General features: G+C 42.1%; 1 protein-coding gene across 1 annotated transcript in view; it reads right to left on the minus strand.

The window, feature by feature from the left end:
* LOC145399057 (L-asparaginase-like) overlaps positions 1-27,377 on the minus strand; it is a 484,302-nt gene that overhangs the window by 354,508 nt on the left and 102,417 nt on the right. Inside the window, 2 exon segments of the mRNA XM_080271799.1 lie at positions 6,423-6,548; positions 13,773-13,884. Coding sequence (XP_080127925.1) covers positions 6,423-6,548; positions 13,773-13,884 — 238 coding nt within the window.

Here is a 27,377-nt window from a genome sequence, read left to right on the forward strand (position 1 = left end):
GTAATCATGAAACATATTAAAGGTACAGATAGTTGTAAAAAACTGCTAGAGGACTTGGACAAACTCCACAGCTGGAGCCAGACTTGGAAACTGGATTTTAATGCCAAGAAGTGTTATGTATTAGAAATGGGGGTGAGTGAAAAAAGACTGCACTGGACATATAAATGGGCAATGAGATAATTAGTAAAAGATGAGAAAGACTTCGGAGTGATTATTCAGGATAACTTGTCACCAGAAAAGCATATAAACAAAATCATTGGAGAAACTTATGGATTACTGACCAACAAGAGAGTGGCTTTTAACTATATGGACGAGGAAATGCTGAGGGAGTTGATAGTGACCATGATAAGACCAAGATTGGAGTATGTGGCTGTGGTATGGTCACTTCCACTTAAGAAGCATATTGATAAACTAGAGAGGGTTCAACAGATGTCTACGAGGATGATACCATGCTTAAGGGAACTCACCTACAAGGAGAGATTGGAAAAACTGAAGTTACCAACACTATGTGACAGAAGGGAAAGATGTGACTTGATCATGATATTTAGAAATGCAAGAGAACTGGAAAGGTGGATAGAGAGGATCTTTTTGTGTTGGATGATGGAAGAACAAGAGATCATGACTTCAAGTTGAGGAAAAGTAGATGTCTTAACCCCTTAACCGCGGGGCGTCACTTTCGTGACGCTCGGGAGCAAGGGATCATACCACGGGGCGTCGCTTTTGTGATTCTGTGTTATTTTGAATTCACCGGGGCTTCCAAGTGGGGGCTTGTATCATCTATCAGTACTGCCAATGTCCAACACTAGTCAGCACTCCTAATCTCATCTGTACTCCCATCCATTGTTGACAATTTAGCCATTTCTCCCAGTTCTTGACTCCCCTCCCTACCCCCCCCTCCATTACCCTATCCTCTCGCCTGCCCGGCCGTGCTACGCTAAGTAAATTTTCCCTGGAATTTTTCACTGATTTCATCCATTGAAATATGCCCTATGTCCTATTCTTATACCAAATAATATATACAAGAAAGAAATAAGGTAAGTGAGAGTGCCATACACCTGGAATTGGCTAATTATCACCTGACAACACCTCACGTGCACTCGTTCGCTAATTTTCGCTGTTTTTTTCCCTTTGAAATATGCCGTATAATCTATTTTCGTAATAAATATACATGTAAGGAGGGAAGGGAGAAGCCTAAGTGATATTTACATTCACCTGGAACTACCTAATTTATAATGTATTGTCTAGATTTCCTGCCAATCATATCAGTGCTAGACAAAGCTGTTTCAAGATATAACATTGGTAGCTCTGAATATATATCTCCTAAGTAGGCCTCTAATCTATTTTCGTAATAAATATACATGTAAGGAGGGAAGGGAGAAGCCTAAGTGATATTTACATTCACCTGGAACTACCAAATTTATAATGTATTGTCTAGATTTCCTGCCAATCATATCAGTGCTAGACTTAGCTGTTTCAAGAAGTAATATTGGTAACTCTGAATAACCCCTAGCAGGCCTCCAGCTGGCCCTCGCTCCGTTATCAGTTTACTCTCACCTTCCGAAGCGAGAGTACGTATGTTTCTTCTTGCTGACTTTAAGGCCTTTTTTCACCCCCATGCAAATGGCCCTGTGACCTTTACCCCTACTAAACCTCGTGTGGAAAGAGGTAAAGGGCTGACAATTGATAAAAGAGTGACTACGATCTTTCTATTGAGTAAAACAGTGCAAGTGGAATTGTAAATAATGTGTAAATAATGTGTAAACAGCAAGTGAAAGTAATGAATGTAAATATACGTGAACAATGGAAAATAGTTTTATAAGTTATTTCAAGTGACAGTGCACAACGCAGTGTAAATAAAATAGAAATGTAAATAACGTAAAGAAAATAGAGAACGTAAATAGAAATGTAAATGAGTAGTATTATAAGAATACGAGTATATACCCTAGGAGTAATGAAAATGAAAGTTTCACTCTAGCATGTCTGAATGCTATGAGTTATGAGAGTGAAGATGAAAGTGACATTCACTCTCAATGCCAGTATACAGGACGAGAAAGTGAATGCTACGTATTTTACTGAAAGAAATTGAATCCCTACAGTGACAATAAACTAATACCACTGAAGGAAACTTATGGATAAAGACTGTAGATATATATAAGTGTTATATAGTAATAGAAATATAAAGTGTGAGGGGTTTTATGAATAATAAATGACAGACTACCAAGAGCGAACTAGTGCCTGTGCGACGATCAGACGCACTCGTAATTTCCATTGCTTTCACAGTGTTTTTTTTTTGAGTATGGATCCCAAACTACTTGAAAATTGTAGAATAGTGTTTATAGTGTTTGTATCTGGCTGTGGTAATCATATTACGGGTTGTCGGGAAGTGTAAAGTGGAGACTTCATTACCCTACTTCAGAGGTCTCCACAAGTCTTACGGTAGCCGACGAAGGCTCAACAATCATTCCAGGAGAAAGCTGAAGGTATGTGCCATAAGCATATGTAATTTTATTATTCTAGGACTAATAACTGATTTTTGGCAAATATTTTTTGAGAGTCTGTCGGAGCCCAAATAACCCCGCGGCACACGCAAGTCATTGGTAAACAAGCTCGCGGTGTAGGGGTTAATGATCTTAACCTCTAGGCGCCGGGCATGGGTAGACCTATGCACGTCCCAAAACCGGGTTTTTTTAGGATAATCGATTTTCCCCAAAATAAATTTTTTTTCATTACAAATCAATCACAAATGACAAAAAATACATAACCTACTCTCTGTTGGCGATTTGGAGGTGGTGGTGTGGTGTGAGGGTGCAAGTGTGTGGTGGCTGGGCTGAGCGTGTTCAAGGTCGTGGTGGTGTGATGGTTGTGGTTGGTGGGGGGAGGAGGGATGATATCTTGCGCCAGAATAAGTTTTGAATGTGTCTTTGTTTCTCTCACTAATTCACAGTGCCGTATGAACACAATACTACAACTAAAATAGCAAAAAAAAACAAGAAAGTAACCAATAAAGATTGGCTTATTTTATGTTTTCCATGATATTTATTTTCTACCAAACTTATGTCTGTTTAGGTAATCACAGTTATTTACACACTATAGTATTTACACATTATTTCACTGTTTTTAGTATTTCTTGACAATGTGATACTCCCTAAAGGCTGGGTATGGTCAGTACAAGTGTTTTCAAGCACCCATACACTCTCCCCCACACCCCTCATGACCTCCTAGTAGCCCTCCCCACTACCCCACCCCACCCTACCCCTCCCGACCCCTACCCCTACCCCGAACCAGTATCAGCTGGTTCCAAGGCCACACTCTCCCTACTCCGGCCTCCCACCACCCTCCACCACAGCCCTCCTCCCTGCTGGGCGGCCCTCCCACCCCCTCCACCCACACCCCTGCCCCCTTCCCCCCACCAGCCGGCATGATTAGGAGCACCAGCCATGCCGGGACAGTACCCTGAGTCCATATGGCACACTATGAAGTTCAAACATGCCCGCGAAAAATTAAAACGTCATATGACGTGGACTGTAGGCCTGTACCAACACATCATGTGACATGGACCGGCACCTAGGGGTTATGAGGTTCAGTTTCCCGAATAGAAGCATAAGTATTTGGAATGACTTAGACGAAGACGTGGTGCAGGCAAAGAACATTCATGAGTTTAACCCCTACATGCCGGGGGTTTTCCGATGTTGCACACTCCTCCCTACAGGAGATATCCATGACGGAAAAAAATACCCCTACTTAAAACCTTAATATCTATCAAAGTACAGTGCCCGTCAGAAGTATCGAGCGTCCTGCGTCCATCCTATGAAACAAACCTTTCAACATTGAAAAAACATATAAATAATGCATTTTATTTACCTTTAGTGCTTCGTAGGGTATCCTTTACGCTTCTTCATGGACTTGAGACATCTTGGAAGTGAAAGGGCGAGGTTCCTGAGGTGCTGGAGGGGTATTTTGTCCCAGGAGTCACGAATGGCGGCTTCCAGCTTAGGCAGAGAGCTCACGTCCTTCCATTGGAGATTCTTCTTTACAAGGTACCAGAGGTTTTCTATCGGGTTGAGGTCTGGGCTATTTCCTGGCCAGTCTTTCATGAATGATACATCGCAGTCACAAAACCGACTGGTGGCCGATTTGGCCTTATGAGCAGGTGCACCATCCTGCTGAAACACTCGTGCACCTGTTAGCTCGAAGGACTCTGGTAAATGATCACACAGAAGCTCCAGATAAACATCCTGATTCACTCTGCAGTTCTTGGGAAGCACAACAAGCTTCCCCAAACCTTTACCAGAAAAACAACCCCATACCATGAGTGAATCAGGATGTTTAACTGTGCTTTCAACGTAACGTGGGTCAAGTGGGTCACTACCTTTGCGCTGGTACACACGTGCTCCTCTGTTACAGGTAACACTAAACGTTGCCTCATCAGACCACAACACTGACAACCATTGCTCCTCACCCCAGTTAAGGTATTTGTTAGCAAAGGCAAGCCTACGAAGTCGCTGGTAACGAGTGAGAAGAGGCTTTCTCACAGGCCTGTGAATTGTGTAACCAAGTTCATGGACCCTTCGAGACACTGTGCGCACAGAAACCTCACCAAACACTTCTGGGTTGCTCTCCTTTATTTTCCTTGCACTCACACGAGGATTAGACCCCACTGCATGTTTTAAAACATTAACAGACCTCAGGGAAGTTTTCCTAGGCCTACCAGACTGCGGTTTCTTTGTGGGAACATCACCACTGTTTTCCACTCAAAAACTCGCACACCACCTACACACTGTCAATCGAGCCACACCAACCAATTCACTAATTTCCTTCGTTTGGTGGCCTGCCTCCTTTAGAGCAATGATCTGGGATATGATTTCACTCGACAGTTCACGGGTAGGTGCCATAATAAAGTGGCGAAAGCCAAAACACTGTGGGACACTCAGTAAAAAATGGCGCAAAAAGAAAAGAGACACAGCAGAGTTCCTCTCTCTCAGGCAGCCCGTAAGCAACTAAGGCAGGAACCAACCAGCGCGTAGGAAGGCCTCAGGGTACCGTGATGTCATGCTCGCGCTGCAAACTTCTGGCTCAATATTTACTACCAAAAACGGGTGGTTCTTTTTTGCCCATAAGTATTGCGCACCCAGCCATAGGCGCTCGATACTTCTGACGAGCACTGTATAACAGCTAGAGAAAAATTTAAAGATACATAAGATTCACCAACTCTTCTCTTTCAAATGAAAGTATCCCCACGTCTCCAGGTGGTCCCATCGATGAGTAAGGATAAATTAAAGTTCAAAGGGAGAGGGGAAGATGCTTGCATATTAACCGGCGTTGCTCCGCGCCCACAATCGTGACTGCTATACACGTCAGCTGGTGGTTAGGGGTTAAAACAAGACTAAAAATAAATGTAGATATGGAGACAGGACAACATGAGTTTAGCTCATTTTCTGTATACTACAAATAGGTAAATACAAATAAGTAAATACACCCACCCACACCTACCTACTTTCACAGTCACCCACACCCTCCCACACCCACCTGTATCCACCCAATGCTCAACCACACCCATACCCACACACATCCACACTCAAATCCACATCCACACACCTAAATCCATTTCCGCACCTACAGCCACACTCATACAATCATCCATAACCACACCCACACCCACATCCACATCCAAATACAGGCAGACCCCAAGATGCATACCCCAGCACAGCGATGGGGGTATAAATACCACCCTACCCCGCTGAATGATGGCCAAACCCCAATATAATGATGGGTTTTGTTTTCCTTAAAGCAATTTTGATGATATTTTAGACAAATTTTGTGTTTAGGTTGATCTATTAACCGTTTTTTGACTCAGATTAATGTGTTTTAGTCATACGTGGGGTAAACATTGTCATTTTGGGATACAACTTACTAAGTTTGATATTTTTCAGACTTATTTTTGATGACTTTCAGATTTTACTTTTGGGCTTAGATAAGTTATAAACTGCTTTTAGGCTTAGTTTTAAAGTTATCTGGGGGTTTAGGTTAGTTAGAAACTTGTTTTTGGACTCATTTGGGTGGGTTTAGGACTTTGTTGGGGGGCGGGGAACCTAAGGCTGAAAATTGCATCCCCATACTTTAAATGTTAAATCTACCCTGAGATACCATACCCCGCCTAGAAATGGGTTTTTGCTTAAACAACTGCATCGTTAAACCGGGGTATGCCTTTACACACACATCCCCCCCCCTCCCCGACACACATACATCTACACACATACTCACACCCACACACACCCTCCCACACACACACATACCTCCACAACTATACACACACACATACCTCCACAACTATACACATCTACCCACCTCCACTCATACATTCAGCCCAGCACAAACTAACTTAGCCACACTCCACAGCCAAAGGTCATCCCTACCACACCCACCTGTGAGCCAGTGATGACGACAGGCTTGCCAAGGTTCTCCAACATGAATGAAAGGGCAGAGGCAGTGTAGGCCAAGGTGTCAGTCCCATGTAGCACCACAAACCCATCAAACATCTCATACACACCCTAAATGATTGGGGTGGAGAACAAGGAATTGTGGTCATTGTTTCATTTGTGAATGATTGCTCTTAAGAACTAAAACATCACCTGTGTGGCTTTAGCTTTGGTGTTAAGGTTACTGCTGTCAAACAACAGCAATATGAACAAAAGGCAATCATCATCCCTGATATTCAAAACCTGATTCCAGCTGTAGAATTCCACTTAAAGTTTTATGCATAGGGTGGAGTACCTTGGCTCATACGAGGTGATGTAACATACTAATCCTCTAGAATCACTAACATCACTACCATATTTTTCAGCATATAAGATGCATTTTCCCCCTAAAAAAGCACACTGAAAGGTCCCCATGCACCTTCTATGAACTTAGCGTGGAGGCAGCTATGGCTCTATTCATCAGCCACATTTGCAGGTATTTACTGTATCCTGTTAACTGCCAATCAAAGGTTGAATATATAATTTAAACAAAAAATTAATTTAAATAAAACTGTTCATAAATCATGAAAAAAAGTTGTATTGAAGATTTAGGTTTAAAAAAAATTCAAGGACAGCCACATCTCTGTTAACATACTGCCAGTGCTCCTATCTATTCTCTGCTAGTGAATATGGCTGAAAGTCCTCAATGCAAGCCAGGATTTTAAGAACAAACAAGTGGTTGTAACTTTGTACAGATCTTTATTCATTTATTTATTTATTTATTTATTTTATTCTTATTTTATTTTTGTGTGTGATTTTATAATCTCTTTACATGAATCATGCTGATACTTTACAAGCAATCAAGTAAACTGAGGACAAATCTAGATGGGTCAAGCTCAACAAAAGAAAGGAGTGGACAGAAGCAATTTTTAATGTACATATGTATGATTGTGTTACAGATTTTTCATTTCTATGCAGCAGACTGATGAATAGTACTGAACACAGATACTGATAGGGGAATATGTATTTACAACCCATGTGGTTCAAACTTAGTAAAGAGGCAGATGGGTGGAGAAAGGTAATCTGTAGTGTTTATATTTATGACTGTGGTACAGATTTTCATTCCAGCATTTTAGTTATGTAATTCAGAAATAATGAAACAATAGGCTGATGAACAGTACTGAATGGCAATATTGAGAGGTGAGTGTGCATTTGTGTGAATGTGGTTATATCAAGCTAAGATTTTTGTGGGCACTGGTTAGAAATTTAAATAATTTAATTGCTTACAAATGCTCCTCCAAAATTAGGATGTCTCATACAATGCTTCATCTTATAAGCAGTGATGCAAACAAAACCAGTAGCCTTGTCAGTGCTGTGGCAGTGCTGATCAGCTCAGCAGGTGGTATGTGTCTATCTCTCACAGCATAGTGGGGGAAGGGCTGGTACTCCTCCCTCAATGTAATTTTTTGTCAGTATATTCCTACCCCCTGGGGGTATGGGGATTTTTCAAGAATACTCCCCCAGTATCCCTGCTTGTTGTAAAAGGCGACTAAAAGGGTTGGCGGAGGGTTAGTGCCCCTCCCCGGAAAACAACTAACTAAAAAGACAAACAATAAGCCTCGGACAAGGACTGACCAAAAGATGACGACCATGGACCGGACAAAGGACATGGTAATCGGAACTTGGAATGTAAGGGGAACGAATGATGAGGTGAAAGAAAGAGAGATTGTCCAGGTCCTTGAGGGTGCTAAAGTTGATGCATGCGGAATAACTGAAACGAAATGGAGAGGTGAGAGTGTGAGAGAATGGGAGTATGGATTGGGTATATGTGCAAGAGTAGGTGAGAATGAGAGGGCAAAAGAAGGAGTATGTATAGTTGTGAGTAAAAGATGGAAGAAGAGCATAAGAGAGTATGGATCAGTTGGGTCAAGGATTGTCTGGGTAAGACTGAAAGTTGGAATACAAATGTGGGCGATTGTGTGTGTGTGTGTGTGTGTGTGTGTGTGTGTGTGTGTGCGCCAATGCAAAATCATGCAAGCAGAGTGAGAGAAGAGTTCTGGACAAATGTGGAAGTGTGCATGGAAAAGTTTGGAAGGAATGAGAGAGTGTTTTTGATCGGTGATATGAATGGTAAAGTAGGGAATGTGAAGGTGGATGGAATAGTTGGTGAGTGGAGTGTGCCTGCTGAGATAGATGAGAATGGCAGTGAGTTAGTGGACATTTGTGCTGGGAGGGGGTTGGTGATAGCCAATACCCTCTTCAGGCACAAAATGATCCACAGGTATACATGGCGAGTGATGAGAAGGGTGGGTGGTGAACTGAATGAAAGGAAGGCAATGATTGATTATGTGTGTGTGGATGAAAGGATGCGAAAATGTGTAACGGATGCAAGAGCTTATAGAGGTTGAGGGAGTGGACTTTCTGACCACTACTTGGCAGTGGCAAGAATCAAGGTCCAATTAGGATAGAGAAACAGAAGAAGGGAAGGACAGGAAGAAGGATATTTGTAAGGAGAGTGGAAAGGTTACAAGAGGATGAGAAAAAGGCAGAGTATAAGAGAGAAGTGGAGGAACGTTTGGGCAAATATGAATTGGAGCAGATGGGGGACGTGGAAGGTGTGTGCAGGATATTTACAGAAGAAATATATGCAGCATGTGATGTGGTGTGTGGGATGAAGAGAAGACGGAGGGGTGTGCAAGGAACAGCGTGGTGGAATGAAGAGGTGAGACAGGCTGTGGCACAAAAGAAGAAAGCATACAATGAATGGATGAGAAATAGGAGCATGGAAGAAGTTGAGAGGTGGAAGAGAGAGTTATATGTAGAAAGAAAGAGAGAGGTGAAAAGATTAGTATGAGAGAGTAAGAAGAGAGTGGATGAGGAATTTGGAAAAAACTTGAGTGTAAAGTGGAGGGACTGTAAGAAAATGTTCTGGAAAGAGGTGAAAAGAGTAAGAGAGGGTGAAAGTGAAGTTAGCAGGGGAGTGAAAGATAAAAATGGCAGATTACTAGTGGAGAAGGGAGAAAAAGTGACCAGATGGAGCGAACACTTTAAGGAATTGTTGAACATAGAGGATGGAAGTAATGTGAGTATAAGTGGCTGGGGAATGGCTGGGAGGAGGAGGGAGGTGAGAAGACAGGAAGAAATCAGTAGGATAGAAGTTGTGGAAGCAATGAAGAAAGTTAAATTGGGGAAAGCCCCAGGAATTGATGGAGTGTGTGGTGAAATCCTGAAGTATGGGGGAGATAGTAGTAGAATGGATGTGGAAGATGTGCAGATTGGCCTTGGAGGAAGGTAGAGTCCCGAAGGATTGGAAGTCAGGTATAATTATTCCCTTGTACAAAGGAAAAGTTGTATGCGGCTTTCATGGATTTGGAGAAAGCATATGACAGGGTGGATAGACAAGGATTGTGGAAAGTGTTAAGAATATATGGAGTAGATGGGAAGTTGTTGAATGCCGTGAAGACTATGTACGATGGTGCAAAGGCTGCAGTGCGTGTGGATGGTGAACTAAGTGAATTTTTCTCTTTGAAAGTTGGTTTGAAACAGGGATGTGTCATGTCTCCATGATTGTTCAATCTGTACATGGATGGGGTAATAAAAGAGGTACAAGGTATGGTAGTGGATGTTGGAGTGGCCCTGGTGAGAGAGGATAATGTTTGGAAACTCCCTGTACTGTTGTTTGCAGATGATACTGTGTTGTTGAGTGAAGACGAAGGGGAGCTGCAAGGCTTGGTGGATGAGTTTGAGAGAGTGTGTAAGAAACGGAATCTAAAAGTGAATGTAGGGAAGAGTAAAGTGATGGTCTTTGAGAGAGGTAAAGTTAGTGAATGTACAGCGAGGTTGGATGGTGAGGAATTGGAAAATGTGAGTACGTTTAAGTACTTGGGTAGTGTGATGAGTAAGGATGGAGGTTTGGAGGGTGAAGTGCTTGAAAGGCTACAACAGGGAAGAAAGGTTGCTGGTTCTTTGAAACCAGTGATAAGAAACAGGGAAGTGAGCATGGAAGTGAAAAAGTTACTACATGACAGTATTGTGATACCAACTCTAACATATGGAAGTGAAGCTTGGACATTGTTGGAAGGACACAAGTCAAGAGTGAGAGCAGTGGAAATGAGTTATTTAAGAGGAGCCCGTGGAGTCACGTGGAGAGACAGGCTGACGAATGAGGATATAAAGGAGCGTTGTGGTGTGGATGTGGATGTGATAGGAAGCGTTATGAGGAACACACTGAGGTGGTTTGGCCATGTGGAGAGGATGGAGGGTGAAAGAATGACGAAGAGAGTGTATGTGAGTGAGGTGGAGGGGGGAAGAGGGAAGGGGAGGCCGAGGATGAGATGGAGGGATGGGGTGGAGAGGTATATGATGGGGTGGAGAGGTATATGACAGAGGGGGGTGTGAGTTGGGAGTAGGGCAGTGAAATGGCGGGGGACAGGGCGACTTGGAGGCGATTTGTTTGTGGCCACCCCAAACGGGGTTGAGGCGTCTGGCAATAGATAGATAGATAGACAAAGGAAAAGGGGAAAAAGAAGTGTGTAGTAATCATAGGGGCATTTGTCTTCTTAGTATAATAGGAAAAGTGTATGGTAGGATACTTATTGACAGAGTTAGAGAAAGAACAGAAGAATTAGTTGGAAAAGAAGAGGGAGGTTATAGGAAGGGAAGAGGTTGTGTAGATCAGATATTCATTCTTAGATCTTTAGTGGAAAAGTTTCTAGAGAAGGGAAAGAAGTTGTATGCGGCTTTCATGGATTTGGAGAAAGCACATGACAGGGTGGATAGACAAGGATTGTGGAAAGTATTAAGAATATATGGAGTAGATGGGAAGTTGTTGAATACTGTGAAGAGTATGTATGATGATGCTAAGGCTGCCGTGCGTGTGGATGGTAAACTGAGTGAATTTTTCTCTTTGAGGGTTGGATTGAAACAGGGATGTGTCACGTCTCCATGGTTGTTCAATCTGTACATGGATGGGGTAATAAAAGAGGTACAAGGTAGGGTAGTGGATGTTGGAGTGGCCCTGGTGAGAGAGGGTAGTGTTTGGAAACTCCCTGTACTGTTGTTTGCAGATGATACTGTGTTGTTGAGTGAAGACGAAGGAGAGCTGCAGGGCTTGGTGGATGAGTTTGGGAGAGTGTGTAAGAAACGGAATCTAAAGGTGAATGTAGGGAAGAGTAAAGTTATGGTCTTTGAGAGAGGTGAAGTCAGTGAATGTACAGTGAGGTTGGATGGTGAGGAATTGGAAAATGTGAGTAAGTTTAAGTACTTGGGTAGTGTGATGAGTAAGGATGGAGGTTTGGAGGGTGAAGTGCTTGAAAGGGTACAGCATTGAAGAAAGATTGCTGGTTCCTTGAAAGCAGTGATAAGAAGCAGGGAAGTGAGCATGGAAGTGAAAAAGTTACTACGACAGTATTGTGATACCAACTCTAACGTAAGGAAGTGAAGCTTCGATGTTGCTTGAAGGACACAAGTCAAGAGTGAGAGCAGTGGAAATGAGTTATTTAAGAGGAGCCTGTAGAGTCACATGGAGAGACAGGCTGACAAATGAGAATATAAAGGAGTGTTGTGGTGTGGATGTGGATGTGATAGGAAGCATTAGGAGGAATACACTGAGGTGGTTTGGCCATGTGGAGAGGATGGAGGGTGAAAGACTGATGAAGAGAGTGTACAGTATGTGAGTGAGATGGAGGGGGGAAAAGGGAGGGGGAGGCCGAGGATGAGATGGAGGGATGGAGTGGAGAGGTATATGAGAGAGGGGGGTGTGAGTTGGGAGCGGGGCAGTGAAATGGCGGGGGACAGGGCGACGTGGAGGCGATTTGTTTGTGGCCACCCCGAACAGGATTGAGGCATCTGGCAATAGATAGATAGATAGATATTCCTCATATCTTTAAATTACTGTGCTGCATATCACAGTGATATGGTTATAGACGATGAATACTGATGACAGACATTGTAAAAAATGAGTATAACAGATGGGCATTGGTTATACTGTCATGGTATAATGCTGGTATATGGTGGTGACCATTATCCACTCACTTGATGTGGTGCTGCCTACTTTTTCCTTCACCTTTATCGTTCTTTTTCTGTGTCTGCCCTCCTCTCTTCCAATTTCTCCCATTTAGTACTCTTCGCTCCTTTTCAAGTGGCTTTACATTGAGTAACAAGCCTAATGGTTTCCTGTAAGCCAAGAAATCATTTAAATGCTGGGTGGTAACCATATAACCAACCCACACGTGTTCCCTAAGTGTCAGCAAGTGAGTTGACGGAGGGTTAGTGCCCCTTGCCGTAAAACTACTAACTCAAAGAAAACCCCCCACCCCTAATGGGATTATGGCATCTGGCTATAGATAGATAGACAGACAGACAGAATAATCTTCTTCCTACTTCACATAGAAGTCAGGATTCACACATGACAATTTCAGAGTGTATGGTACACTGCAGCCATAGACAGTGCATCACACCCACATCAACCTGTGTTTATGATTTTCTTTGTTTTGTTGTAAGAAGATTCAAGGTTATTTTTTCATTTTAATAATGATACAGACATACTAAACATAGGTAATATAGTGTGCTATAACATCTGAATAAAATGTACACACAAAGGGAAGAAAGAATAAAATCATGTGCTTTGAAATATAATGTATCTGAAAGACAAAGAAAAAAAAATGAAAATTAAAAAACTAACACTGACATGGGCAAAAGAGAAGTCTGCTATGAATGAAGATTTATCTCAGGTTCAGCAATAGGTCAGGGGAAAAGTACTCCTTTGTAGACCCATTTACTACAGAGTGGGAAGTACAGTAATTACAGACTGTAAGGTGAAAGGATTTCACCCAACACCTCTCAGACAAGCAACCCAAAGACTTGCTAGCTTAATATAGCTTCCTTTCCCTCTTTCTTAATCAAATATTCATTTATACCAAATCCAAGAAACAACTTCACTGACTTGTGTGTGTTCCTGCCTGATATTATTCTGGTGGTCCTTGTAGATCTGTACAAATCATCTCTCGTAGGTGATGGTCTGTACAAATTGCTACCTTCGTTGTTTTGGTATTTTTTCAGTATGTTACAAATGCTGCATTTATCTCAACCGTAGTTTTAAAGAGGGGCAACTATCACAAGTTTCACTGATAAGCATTTCTTTTTTTTTCGTAGTTTTTCAGGTTTTATGTAAATATTTTTGCACCAAAAATAGCGGTACAAAGTAAGGTGACTCAAACCTACTGTACATACAGTACAACAAACTTTCTGCAAAATGACAGAATGATACAGTCACAGTAGCTCCTGATAAAAGGACAATAAAAATGAATTAGCACATACCCTGATGTCTTTAGCAATTCTTATCCAGTCATCCATCGTCATGTTTGATGAGTCAAGTAGTGGGTCATATTCGTACACCCAGAAGACAATTCTTCGTTTTTCACGACAGTCTCTGTGGAGATGAGTCAGCTGTATCACAAACTCACAAAGATATAGTGGAGTAACAAAAAACTGAGCATCATGAATGCACATACTGCAGGTATAGTCACATTCAAAGGATACAAATGCACCTTACTGAGTGCATAAAACATAAAATAAAAGAATCGTATTTACCCTCTTAACCCAATAGTTTGCAACGGGAGGCCATGGCACCTGGGTGGCCATAGTGTATTTATTGGGGTTATGGGATAATCTTTGGTATTTGGAGTTAAACAATTTTCTAATAAGTCTCTTAAGGCAAAGTTTATTGAGGAATTCTTTTTCCGACAACATTCTGATTGACAGCATGACTAGAAGCAATGTAAAACAATGCCTGGAATTTTAATGAGATTTATTTGCTGATGACAGGATATGCTATCCTGTCATCAGCAAATTCATGATCTCTGGGTGTTTCTGAAATGCTCATCTATCTGTCTCTTAAAAAAAAAACAGTTTTCCAAGATCCTGAACATCAATTCAAAGCAACACATAAGGCTTCATATTTAGGGTACCTCTACATCGAGAGGCAAGCCAAATGATTTCCTGTAAACAGGAAATCATTTACAACACTGGGTGGTAACCTTATAACCAACCAACACGTGTTCCCTACGTGACAGCAAGTGGGTTGGCGGAGGGTTAGTGCCCCTCCCCAGAAAACAACTAACTAAAAATACGAACAAGAAGGCTTGGACCAGGACTGACCATAAGCTGATGACTAAGGATCGTACAACGGACATGATATGGATGCTGACTTGGAATGTAAGGATGCAAATGATGAGGTGAAAGAGAGAGAGAGATTGTCCAGGTGCTTGAGGGTGCGAAAGTGGATGTATGTGGACTACCTGAAACTAAATGGGGAGGTAAGAGTGTGAGAGAATGGGAGTATGGATGGGGGATATGTGCAGGAGTAGGTGAGAATGAGAGGGCAAAAAGACAGTGTTGTGAGTACCAGATAGAAGGAGAATATAAGAGAATATGGACCAGTTGGTTCAAGGATTGTGTGGGTAAGACTGAAAGTTGGACTACAAATGTGAGCAATTGTGTGCACGTGTGTGCCAACGCAAGATCATGCAAGCAGAGTGAGAGAAGAGTTCTGGACAAATATGGAAATATGCATGAAAAAGTTTGAATGGAATGAGAGAGTGTTTTTGATTGGTAATATGAACGGTAAAGTAGGGAATGTAAAGGTGGATGGAGTAGTTGGTGAGTGGGGTTTACCTGCTGAGACAGATGAGAATGGCAGTGCTTTAGTGGACATTTGTGTCGGGAGGGGGTTGGTGATAGCCAATACCCTCTTCAGGCACAAAATGATCCACATGTATACATGGTGAGTGGAGAAGGGTGGATGGTGAACTGAATGAAAGGAAGGCAATGACTGATTATCTGTGTGTGTAATAAAAGGATGTGAAGATGTGTAATGGATGCAAGAAAATACAGACGTTGGGGGAGTGGACTTTCTGACCACCACCAAGTGGTGGTCAGAATCAACGCCCAAGTAAAATGGAGAAATAGAAGACGGGAAGGATAGGATGAAGGAGCAGATGTGAGGTGAGTGGAAAGGTTACAGGAGGATGAGAAAAAGGCAGAATATAGGAGAGAAGTGGAGGAACAATTGGGTAAATATGACCCGGAGCAGATGGGGGACATGGAAGGTGTGTGCAAGATATTCACAGAAGAAATCTGCCCAGCATGTGAGGTGGTGTGTGGGGTGAAGAGAAGACGAAAGGGGGTGCAAGGAACAGCATGGTGGAATGAAGAGGTGAGACAGGCTGTGGCACAAAAGAAAAAAGCATATAATGAATGGATGAGAAATAGGGGCATGGAAGAAGTTGAGAGATGGAAGAGATAGTTATATGTAGAAAGGAAGAGAGAGATGAAAAGATTAGTAAGAGAAAGAAAAGATTGGATGAGGAATTTGGAAGGAATTTGAGTGTAAAGTGGAGGGAATGTAAGAAAATGTTCTGGAAAGAGGTAAAGAGAGTCAGACAGGGTGGCAATGATGTTAGTTGGGGATTGAATGATAAAAATGGTAGATTACTAGTTGAGATGGGAGAAAAAGTGAGCAAATGGAGAGAACACTTTAAGGAATTGTTGAACATAGAGAATGAAAGTAATGCGAGTATAAGTGGCTGGGGAATGGCTGGGAGAAGGAGGGAGGTGACTGAAGAAAGTCAAAATGGGGGAAGCCCCAGGAATTGATGGAGTGTGTGGTGAAATGCTGAAACATGGGGGAGAGATAGTAGCAGAATGGATGTGGAAGATGTGCAGATTGGCCTGAGGGGGAAGGTAAAGTCCCAGTATAATTTTTCCCTTGTACAAAGGGAAAGGGGGAAAAAGAAGTGTGTGTAAATCTACGTGTCAAGTGGGGTTGGTGGATTAGTGCCCCTCCCTGTAAAACAATCAACTCTAAGCGCTTGACCACCCCGTTTGGGATACATGGCGTCTGGCAATGGATGGATGGATGGATTTGTCTTCTAAGTGTAATACGAAAAGTATACGGTAGGATATTTACTGATAGAGTTAGGGAAAGAACAGAGGAATTAGTTAGAGAAGAACAGGGAGGTCTTAGGAAGGGAAAAGGTTGTGTAGATCAGATATTTATTCTTAGCCCTACAGTGGAAAAGTGTCTAGAGTAGGGAAAGAAGTTGTATGCAGTTTTCACAGATTTGGAGAAAGCATATGACAGGGTGGATAGACAAGGATTGTGGAAAGTATTAAGAATATATGGAATAGATGGGAAGTAGCTGAATGCTATGAAGAGTATGTATGAGGGTGCTAAACTACAATGCGTGTGGATAGTGAACTGAGTGCGTTTTTCTCTTTGAAGGTTAGGTTGAAACAGGGATGTGTCATGTCTCCATGGTTGTTCAATCCGTATATGGACGGGGTTATAAAAGAGATACAAGGTAGGCAGTGGATGTTGGAATGGCCCTAATGAGAGAGGGCAGTGTCTCGAAACTCCCTGTACTGTTGTTTGCAAATGATACTGTGTTGTTAAGTGAAGATGAAGGGGAGCTGCAAGGCTTGGTGGATGAGTTTGGGAGAGTTTGTAAGAAACAGAATTTAAAGGTGAATGTAGGGAAGAGTAAAGTGTTGGTCTTTGAGAGAGGTGAAATCAGTGAATGTACAGTGAGGTTGGATGGTGAGGAATTGGAAAATGTGAGTATGTTTAAGTACTTGGGTAGTGTGATGAGTAAGGATGGAAGTTTGGAGGGTGAAGTGTTTGAAACAGTACAACAAGAAAGAAAGGTTGCTGGTTCCTTGAAGGCAGTGATAAAAAACTGGGAAGTAAGCATGGAAGAGGAAAAGTTACAACATGACAGTATTGTGATACCAACTCTAATGTATGGAAGTGAAGCTTGGACCTTGTTGGAGGAACAGAAGTAAAGAGTGAAAGCAGTTGGAATGAGTTATCTGAGAGGAGCCTGTGGAGTCACATGGAGAGACAGACTGACAAATGAGGATGTGAAGGAGCATTATGGTGTGGATGTGGATGTGATAGGAAGCATTAGAAGAAACACACTGAGGTGGTTTGGCCATGTGGAGAGGATGGAGAGTGAGAGACTGATGGGGAGAGTGTATGTGAGTGAGGTGGAGGGGGAGAGAGGGAGGGGAAGGTCAAGGATGTTATGGAGGGATGAAGTGGAGAGATATATTAGAGAAGGGGGTGTGAATTGGGAGCAGGGCAGTGAAATGGCGAGGGACAGGGTGACGTGGAAGCGATTTGTTTGTGGCCACCCCGTATAAGGGATTAAGGCATCTGGCAATAAATAAATAGACAGATATTTAAAATTACTGTTACCCTGTCCTTATTGCTGCACCAGCACTGATACTCTAATTGGCAGCAAAAATCCAATGTCTACCTTATCCTTACCCTGCATATAAACTGTTTTATGTGTCCATTTATGTGCATACATTGCAGCCTTAGTTTGTATTACCCATGTTGTTAAAATCTCATATCCATGAAGCTCACTTGAGCAACTTATCTGCTATTAACTTCTTTGAAGAAAGATACAGCAGGATAGAGGGTGACCATGGAGGTTATAAAATTCTGTCAGGGGAACCACTGAAGAAAAAGGATTAGAAATTAATGTAACTCATCCTGAACTGCAGATATCCCAGCATATTGCTTCATTTTCATTGCAGATGTACTATAAATTTGCCTTATTTTAATCTTCCAAAGCTGATAATGGTACAGTGCTGATTTGCTGTGCTACTCAGCAGTCTTATTCTAGTCTAACCTATATTCCTCTTTGTCCTCCTTTCATCTATATTTAAACTTTTTAGAAGGATTGTTTCACATATGACACACTAAAATATATAAAACATTAAATTGGTGGTAGGTGGGGGCGCTCACCATCCACTCACACGATATAATGCTGCTTTGGGTTCTGCCCTTTCCTCTCTTCCTTCCTTCCTCTTCTGTCTTTCTTTGCTTCATTCTTTCCTCTTTCTTTTGTCTATGGGTAACTTTACATTCCTTCTTCTGATTTCTTTCCTTCCTTTTCCTTCTGCCTATGGGTGACACTACACTCAGTGACAAAACAAATGGCCTCCTGTACACCAGGAAGCTAAACTGGGTGGTAACCATATGACCAAATGATGGTGATTGGTGGTTAAGTGGGTAATTAAGGTGCTCCAGTCGGACTGAGCCTATGTTGGTTTATATCCATGGGGTGGTTAAGGTTTATTGCTCACATATTGCCACCCGGGGATGCGTGAGGCTGGTCACTCTCATCTTCAATGTCAGGACCAACTTGCCTAACCCCAGGCTCCTACGTTCCTCATGGGGCAACATAGGATTGGATGATGGCTGGATTAAATGGCAATACGGTACACAGTACAAGTTTACCAAAGGCTTAAAAGCACAAGAGAAATACATCTTTGAAGATATAATTTTGAAAGAAAACTTTTTTCTCTTCAAACTTGTTGGCATTATTTTTTTTTCCCCCCCCTGCCACCATATGTGCTGAGATTGACAAATTCTCACTGTAAATTTAAAGAAGATATGGATGAAGTTCATAAGGCAATATGTAAAATTAAGTAAGCACAAAGCGGAACATGAATTCATATACAACTTGATGTTCTTTCAGTAATGCTCTGAGAGAGAACTGGCACTTCTGCCAACCAAATAAACTCAGTTATCTGTCGTCCCAATATCCAGCCCAAAGCAATCTTGGCACTGCTGGCTCGTCTCAGTTAAAGCAATATCTGGTGAAATTATTCAACACTTGGCACCGAAATGAAGTGTAACTGGCGATTCTATGCAATATCCGGCTGTGAGGAGTATCAACCAGCGTGTACACTTTAGCCAACTGGCGATGTATTATTGTGCTGTATCATTACTGTATTTCACCTTTTACTCATGCGATGGTTTTTAGGACAGAGGGTCAAGACAGACAGCAACACAGTATCTGGCTCGACGCCGAATGTTGAGCCGATGGGGGGTACTATGCAATATCCAATGTTTTGCTTTATTCAGCATTGGGGTTGACTGAATTACGCCAAATAATTGACAGTTCATTGCACCTACATCATGCACACTCATAATCTACAGTCAACATAACCATATGCCAACTTAACTATCATAACAACTGGAATAACCTTCATAAGAACAACAGTGAAAAAGGGCCATGATTTTAACGCATGAACTAATCACAAACAAATTATTCCAACAATTTGCTCATGCAATTTGAAGTACCATACTTTTACAGCAACTTGTTTAAGGGTCCCTTCAGACTGCGGTGCTCATTAGCTACTGCATATGCCAAGCACTACCCATGACAAAGGCTGACATGATCTACTCACCTGATGAAATAACATTAGCTGGATGGTGCTGGCATAGTCAAGTGCCCTCCATCCAGAACAAAGTTTACCATATTCATTCTTAGTACAGTATGCATCTGGATATTTACACTAATTCAAGAGCTAAGCACCATAATGGAAGATCATCCTCACACAGGCAACCTTTTGTTTTCTTATTCTGTGTACCTTAGTGCCAGTGCTTCCACAGGTGGATGCCCCCCTTCTATCCTGGAGATTTTGAGTTTTCCAAGAATGACCTCTTTGCTGCCTTTCTTCCTCTTCTCCAGGTGCTCTTCTGCTGGCAATCCTTCCTCTCTGTGATCTTTCTCCTCCTCTCCTTTCTTCTCCCTGTTTTCATCTGCTTCACTCCTTTTCCATTCTCAGCTCCTTGAGATTCCCTTCTTCCAGTGCAGCCTTCTTTTCCATGAGTAGTGATTTATGTCTTTGGTTTTCTAGTGGATTGAAAGGGGATTTTTGCTATTTTGCATTGCTCCTCTTATCTGCATGTAGCCCAGGCCCACATGCTGTGGGCCTTCCCTTCATGAGCTGTCCTTTCTCCCCATTCCAGTCTCAGGAGCTTATGAAGTGATTCTGTTGTCTCTGACCCTCTCTTCTGTGCGGCTGGTGCCCAGTAGTGTGGTGACTAGGGTCAGTCTCTTCCCCTCTACTTCACTGGTGGACTGTTGTATGACCAGTCCATCTTTGGGGAGCTTGAACCTCACCATAGGCCCTCCTAAGGCTGGTAGGAGGTCTCTTCCCCGACCTACTTTTCCTCCAGTCAGAAGAAACGCTCCCAAGTCTCACTGTAGGGTGAACTGTCCTGACCCCTTGTTGCCATACTTGGCCACTTCCTCCTTGGGACATTCTTCTTGGTCCTGGTTCACTGTTGGTGATGTCCCAGAGCAAGTGTAAACACAGACTCATGACCCCCTTCAGGGGTTATACTTCACTGTTTCTTCCCTTCCCATCCTCCTTGATAATGAATAATCCTATACTGTACCTATATCAGGGTTCTAGAGACTTTTTTCCCAAGAAGATGAACAGAAGAAGGAAAAACAAAATAAATTAAAAAAATTCCATTCATCACATTACAGGTGTCCTCTCTAACAGATGCACCTGAACTCCTGTAAGTTGAAGTTTGGGAGGAACTAATCTGGGAAAATGAGTTTCCACACACCAGCAATAGTAGTTGTAGCCCTTGGTTCATCTGAAATGTGAATTTGCTGAACTGCAGAATAGTCCTCCTGCAAGCTACCACCCTCCTTTGGGGGGATAGGCAAGGAACTGATGGACCAGGTAGCTCTACCGCTTAATCATATTGTTGTCACCGGCACCTCCCCTACACTGATTTGGTTACTAGTTCTCTCTCTTTTTGGTTCTAATATAGCCCCCTTGTTAGAGAAATTTTTCTTCTTAACCCTTACACCGCGGGCATGTTTCCCAGTGTTTTGCATCTCCAGCGGGGTTATTCGGGCTGCGACAGACTCTCAAAAAATATTTGCCAAAAATCAGCTATTAGTCCTAGAATATTAAAATTACATATGCATATGGCACATACCTTCAGCTTTCTCCTGGGATGTTTGTTGAGCCTTCGTCGATTACCGTAGGACTTGTGGAGACCTCTGAAGTTGGGTAACGAAGTCTCCACTTTACACTTCCCGACAACCCGTAATATGATTACCACAGCCAGATATTAACACTATAAACACTACTCTATGATTATCAAGTAGTTTGGGATCCATACTCCAAATAAAAACTACTGTAAAAGCAATGAAAATTACGAGCGCATATGACCTTCCCACTTGCGCTAGTTCGCTGTTGGTATTCTGTCATTTATTATTCATAAAAACACTCACACTTTATATTTCTATTACTATATAACACTTACATATATCTACAGTCTTTATCCATAAGTTTCCTTCAGTAGTATTAGTTTATTGTCACTGTAGGGATTCAATTTTTTTCAGTAAAATACGTAGCATTCACTTTCTCGTCCCGTATACTAGCATTGAGAGTGAATGTCACTTTCACATTCACTCTCATAACTCATAGTATTCAGACATGCTAGAGTGAAACTCACTTTCATTACTCCTAGGGTATATACTCGTATTCTTATAATACTACTCATTTACATTTCTATTTACATTCTCTATTTTATTTATGTTATTTACATTTCTATTTTATTTACACTGTGTTATGCACTGTCACTCGAAGTAACTCATACAACTATTTTCCACTGTTCACGTATATTTACATTCATTACTTTCACTTGCTGTTTACACATTATTTACAATTCCACTTGCACTCTTTTACTCAGCAGAAAGATCGTAGTCACTCTTTTATCAATTGTCAGCCCTTTACCTCTTTCCACACGAGGTTTAGTAGGGAGTAAAGTCACAGGGCCCTTTGCATGGGGGTGAAAAGTCCCTGAAGTTAGCAGGAGCAAACAGACGTACCTCCACATTGGAAGATGAGAGTGAACTGATAAGGGTGGGCCGGGGTGGTGGCCTACCTAGGGAAATGCATTACTACCAATGTTAGCCTCTTGACAGCAGCTAATATATAGCAGTGAAATTATTGGCAGGACATCTAGACAATACATTATAAATTAGGTAGTTCCAGGTGAATGTAAATATCACTTAGGCTTCTCCCTTCCCTCCTTATACCTGTATGTATAATTATTATGAAAATAGATTATACGGCATATTTCAAGGGGAAATAAACAGCGAAAATTAGCGAACGAGTGCACGTGAGGTGTTGTCAGGTGATAATTAGCCAATTCCAGGTGTATGGCACTCTCACTTACCTTATTTCTTTCTTGTATATATTATTTGGTATAAGAATAGGGCATAGGGCTTATTTCAATGGATGAAATCAGTGAAAAATTCCAGGGAAGATTTACTTAGCGTAGCACGGCCAGGCAGGCGAGAGGATAGGGTAATGGAAGGGGGGTAGGGAGGGGAGTAAAAAATGGGGAGAAATGGCTAAATTGTCAACAGATGAGATTAGGAGTGCTGACTAGTGTTGGACATTGGCAGTACTGATAGATGATACAAGCCCCCACTTGGAAGCCCAGGTGAATTCAAAATAACACAGAATCACAAAAGCGACGCCCCGCGGTATGATCCCTTGCTCCCAAGCGTCAAGAAAGTTACGCCCCGCGGTTAGGGGGTTAAGGTTCACATCCTGTCCTGTGCCTCAGGTTCTTCCTACCTAGGTTTGGCCCAATTTTTCTAACAATCCAACCTTCCTCACCATCCTATCTTGCACCTTCATTCTGTGATGACATCTTGTCCTCTGTACTGTCAAGCTTCCTTGGTGACATTTTCCAGGAATAACTATCCTCTCTCTCCTTCCCTGTGGGGAACTGTCTCTTATGTTGGATGATACGTCGGTCATTGGGATGAGGGTTTAGATGGTTGACATGTGAAAAGTGATTGATGAGAGAGTTTGCTTGCTGTTTGTTTGAAGGTATGGTGTCTGTTGTTGTGATGGCTGCGTGTGCTTGTGTAGTGTTGCTGTTGGAAAGTGTAATGCTGTTTAGTGTTTTGTAGAGTTTGCTGGTGTTTGTTTTGTGGTCAAGTGTTTGGAGATAATTATTCCAGTTTAGTGTTTGCTGTTCTGATATTTTATTGTTTATCTGAGTGTTGAGTTCTTGTATTTGTTGTACAGTGTCTTGTGTATGGGGTGTTGGGGAGTGTTGTAGTGTGTCCCGTTGAGTGATGAGGCCTTGAATTTCTGGTGTGAAGTTGGTGTTGTGTCTCTTTCTGTTGCCTCTAGGGATGTGTCTTTTGTCTGCGTTTTGTATAATTGTATTGAAAGTGTGCACAGCAGTGTTGATGTTTGTGATGGGTATACTGTTTAATGTTTCAAAATGTTGTGAAGGCCTCCCAGTTGGTCCTCTTATGATTAGTGTATGTGTGCTGTGGCCAGCTGGGGTGATTCTGGTTTTGGTAGTGATAATGATCAGGAGGTGATCAGATCCAAGGGTTTTGACCACTCTCCAGGATGTTGTGGGGGCGAGGTTTAGGAAGCAGAAGGTGATGTCTGGAGATAATGGGAGGAAGAGGGTTTGGTGTGGGATATGGGTATGTTGATCGAGATTATACTATATGAATTGGTGATCTGTTTGGAATTGTAGTACCAGCCCTCTGTCTGTGTCAGGGTTGTTGACATGCCAGGCTGACACCTTGGCAATGAAATCACCACCCAGGATGATGTTGGGTATGTTAGTGATGTTATGTATTTGTGGAGAGTAATTGTATGGTACTGTGGGGGACGACTGGGGGGGTAATGTATGTGTTGGCGATTGTTATATGTGATTTATTACCAGTGTGTACTTTAACTGATTGTATTTCTGTTGTGGTATCATGTGGGGGGAGAAGTGACTTTGTGTGTGCCCTGGTATCTGAGAAGTTGATGGATTTGTGTACCAGGGTGATGAGTCCACTGCCACCGCTGTCGGCCCAGTCTTGTCAAATGATGGTGAAATTGTGAGATGCAGATGTTTTTTGTGTTCTGTGTAGTGTTGTTTCTTGTAAGATGGCAATGTGTATGTTTTGTTGTTTGATAAATTGTGTGAGTTCTTGTTTTTTGGTGTTTATGGCATATGTGTTTAATTGAAGGATGTTTATGTTGTGTGTGCAATGTGTGTTGGCTGCTGCAGTACAGGGGGGAGGTGGTGGTGTGGCTGGAGGGGAAGGGGTAGGAGAAGGTTGTGATAGAGGTAAGGGTTGGGATGGATTAGGATAGGGTGGAATGGGAGGGGTTGGGGAATTGGATGGTGTGGGAAGGATCAGTGGGTTTGGCTGAGAAGGTGTGGAGGATGTAGGAGTAGGGCTGGTGGGTGGGTTAGTGGGTGGGGGGGGAAGGAGCATAAGGAGCAGGCCCAGGTGTTTGTGTAATGTTTTCAGGATGCAAGTGTTGTGCAGGTATAATGGGTCCAGTTCTTGCAGGAATTGCACTGAACTAAACCCTTTGTCTGTCGGCTTGACATGATAGGTTTTGAGCATGTTGGACATACGTAATTGTTAGTGGGTCCTGGATTGCTCTCAATGTCCCCGGCTTGAAGAAGTCATCGAGAAATGATCACCAGGAAGTTATTTCTCGGAGTAGAAAAACGGAGTTGTTGTTTGTGTTGTGCTGAGAGATGTGGTACTTGCCCGGCCAACCGAAGCCACTCCCAGGTTCTCGGGCCCTGTGAGGGGCCGGAGGAGTTTGTGATGGTTTGGCCCTCATGCTGTCCTGCTCTTCTGCTTTAACAGCCTCTGGGGGGTAGACCCACGGCGAAGACGCTACCGCTCCAGGTCGGAACAGAGTTATATGAATATGTTTGTTGATGATGCCAAAATACAAAGAATAAATAAAAACAAGAACTTATACTGTATAAGGAATTATAAAAGGATCTAACAAAATTATATGAACGGGGTAATAAATAGCATATGGAACTTAACGTAGAAAAATGCCATGTAACAGAATCTGGAAAGAGTGTAAAGAGGCCTGACTGGGACTATAAAATAGGGAGCAACAGTTTACAGGTATCTGACAAGGAGAATGATTTAAGAGTAATTATCAACAGCAGACATTCACCAGTAGTCCATATAAATAAAGTAGGGAACATGCATAGCCTGTCTGCGAATATAAGGGTAGCCTTTATTTACATCAGTGAGGAAATGGTAAAGAAGATAATTACCTCATTCATAAGACCAACAGTCGAATATGCAACAGTAGTATGGAAACCACACTTGAAAAAGCATGTTGAAAAGACTGAGAAGGTACAAAGAGCAGCCACAATATGGGTGCCAAACCTGAGAGATCTTAGCTATGAAGAAAGACTTGATAAGCTACAATTACCAACACTAGAAGAGAGAAGAAAAAGAAGCAATATGATCATGCTATACAAATGTGTTGAAGGAGAAGAAAAGACTGACATTAATGAATATATAGTACCTACAGAGTCATCTTCATGAGGGCTTAGCAAGAAATTATAAAAGAAAAGATTAAAGAAAGACATCATCATCATCTGGACCTCCTTTCCCACTCTAGGGCAGGGAGAGGAGTAGCAACGTCCAGCAGCCCAATTCTGCCCAATCCAATGGGCCACACCTCCATTCATTCATCGTTCAAACTCCTGGAATCCTGGCTCTTTTGGATATGCCAAAAACATTCACCATGTTCTGTAGCTTCACATAAACATATCCAACGGAGTCATGGCAGCATTAAAGAAAGACGTGAGAAAATTCAGCTTTCCAGACAGGGCAACAGATCAGTCGAATATATTGCCGAAAGAAGTCTTGTGTGCCAAAAACATTCACAGCTTTAAAGAAAAATATGATTAAATAGTATCAAAAGATGGGACACAAGGAGCTTGACTCAATCCTGTAAAAATACAATTAGGTGTGAACACACAAAGTAACCACATGCATACATGCATTCTCTCTCTCTCTCTCTCTCTCTCTGTCTTTCTCTACTTAGATTTATATTCATACTGATACTCTGTACAATATCATACTAAAATACATTACTGTACAACTATATGATTTGACAAACATCTTTTCACCATCAGAGGGATGGTTCAGCCACTGACGAACTAACCTCCATCTCTTCTGGCTGAACCATTACATATGATTTAGAAAAAAATAAGAAAAATCTCATTTCCATCAGTTACTGTAGCCGTCACTGTCATCCACTTCTGTCAGCTTTGCAGTAACCAGCTCTTGCATGTTCATGCAAAAAATCATACGTAATGTACCCAAATTTTTCCAATATCAGTTTCCAATTCACAACCACCCTCCCCTACATGGTTCTGTATTGGGAAATCAACATTTCAAACTGCCCATGCAATGGCCTCATGATAACAATGCTTATTTAATTTTTACAAAAAAGTCTACATGCCTCCTTCCTTTGTTGATATGCACTCTTCCTGCATACACTGACCTGCTCTTCCAGCATGATCAAATTAATGTTGGTGTGTGCTATGTGTGTGTTCTGTCATGGAACAGCTTCTAGAAGCTTCTGTTTCACTGCCTAGACAGAGGAATAATGCCTCAACCTGAGCCACCAAAAAGGTGATACTGTACAGTATTAAGGCACAGAGACTACCATGAAAGGATTATTGATATAGCTTGTGCTCTTGATGAGAATAAGTCAGTGTGTACTGTGTGAGATGACCAGATGACCATAAAAATATCAAACAAACCTTGTATCTATCAATGAGTGATGTCAGTGAGAGTAGGAGAGTGGTAGTTAACCTAGTGTTAATTAAACGAGAAAAGATTCTAATGAGGTTTATCAGTGCCCAGTGTAAGGTGCAAATACCAGTGACAGCATTCTTAAATGCAAAGCCAAAGAAATTTTTGCTCGAGTGGCAAGTAGTATGGGGATGAAAGTTTCTGATCCTATTCGTTCAAGGATGGGATGGTTCCAAAAGTTTGTGTGAAGGCATAATTTGCACCATGCTCGTAAATGTGGCAAGGTGGGTAGTGCCGATGCTGCTGCTTTGGCCTCCTTTTCTCTCAAGCTATGCAGGTTTTAAAGGAAGGCAGCTACGAGATATGCCATGGGAGGAAACAAGTCCTCCAGCGTTCAAGGCGGGCAATGAATGCTATCAATTATGCAGATGACTGAAAAGTGACACCTCTTGTGAACCACTGTTGTGCCTAT

This window comes from Coenobita brevimanus, chromosome 47 (genome assembly GCF_032717465.1).
Source record: "Coenobita brevimanus isolate Jiangsu-jjx chromosome 47, ASM3271746v2, whole genome shotgun sequence".
Lineage (NCBI taxonomy): Eukaryota > Metazoa > Arthropoda > Malacostraca > Decapoda > Coenobitidae > Coenobita > Coenobita brevimanus.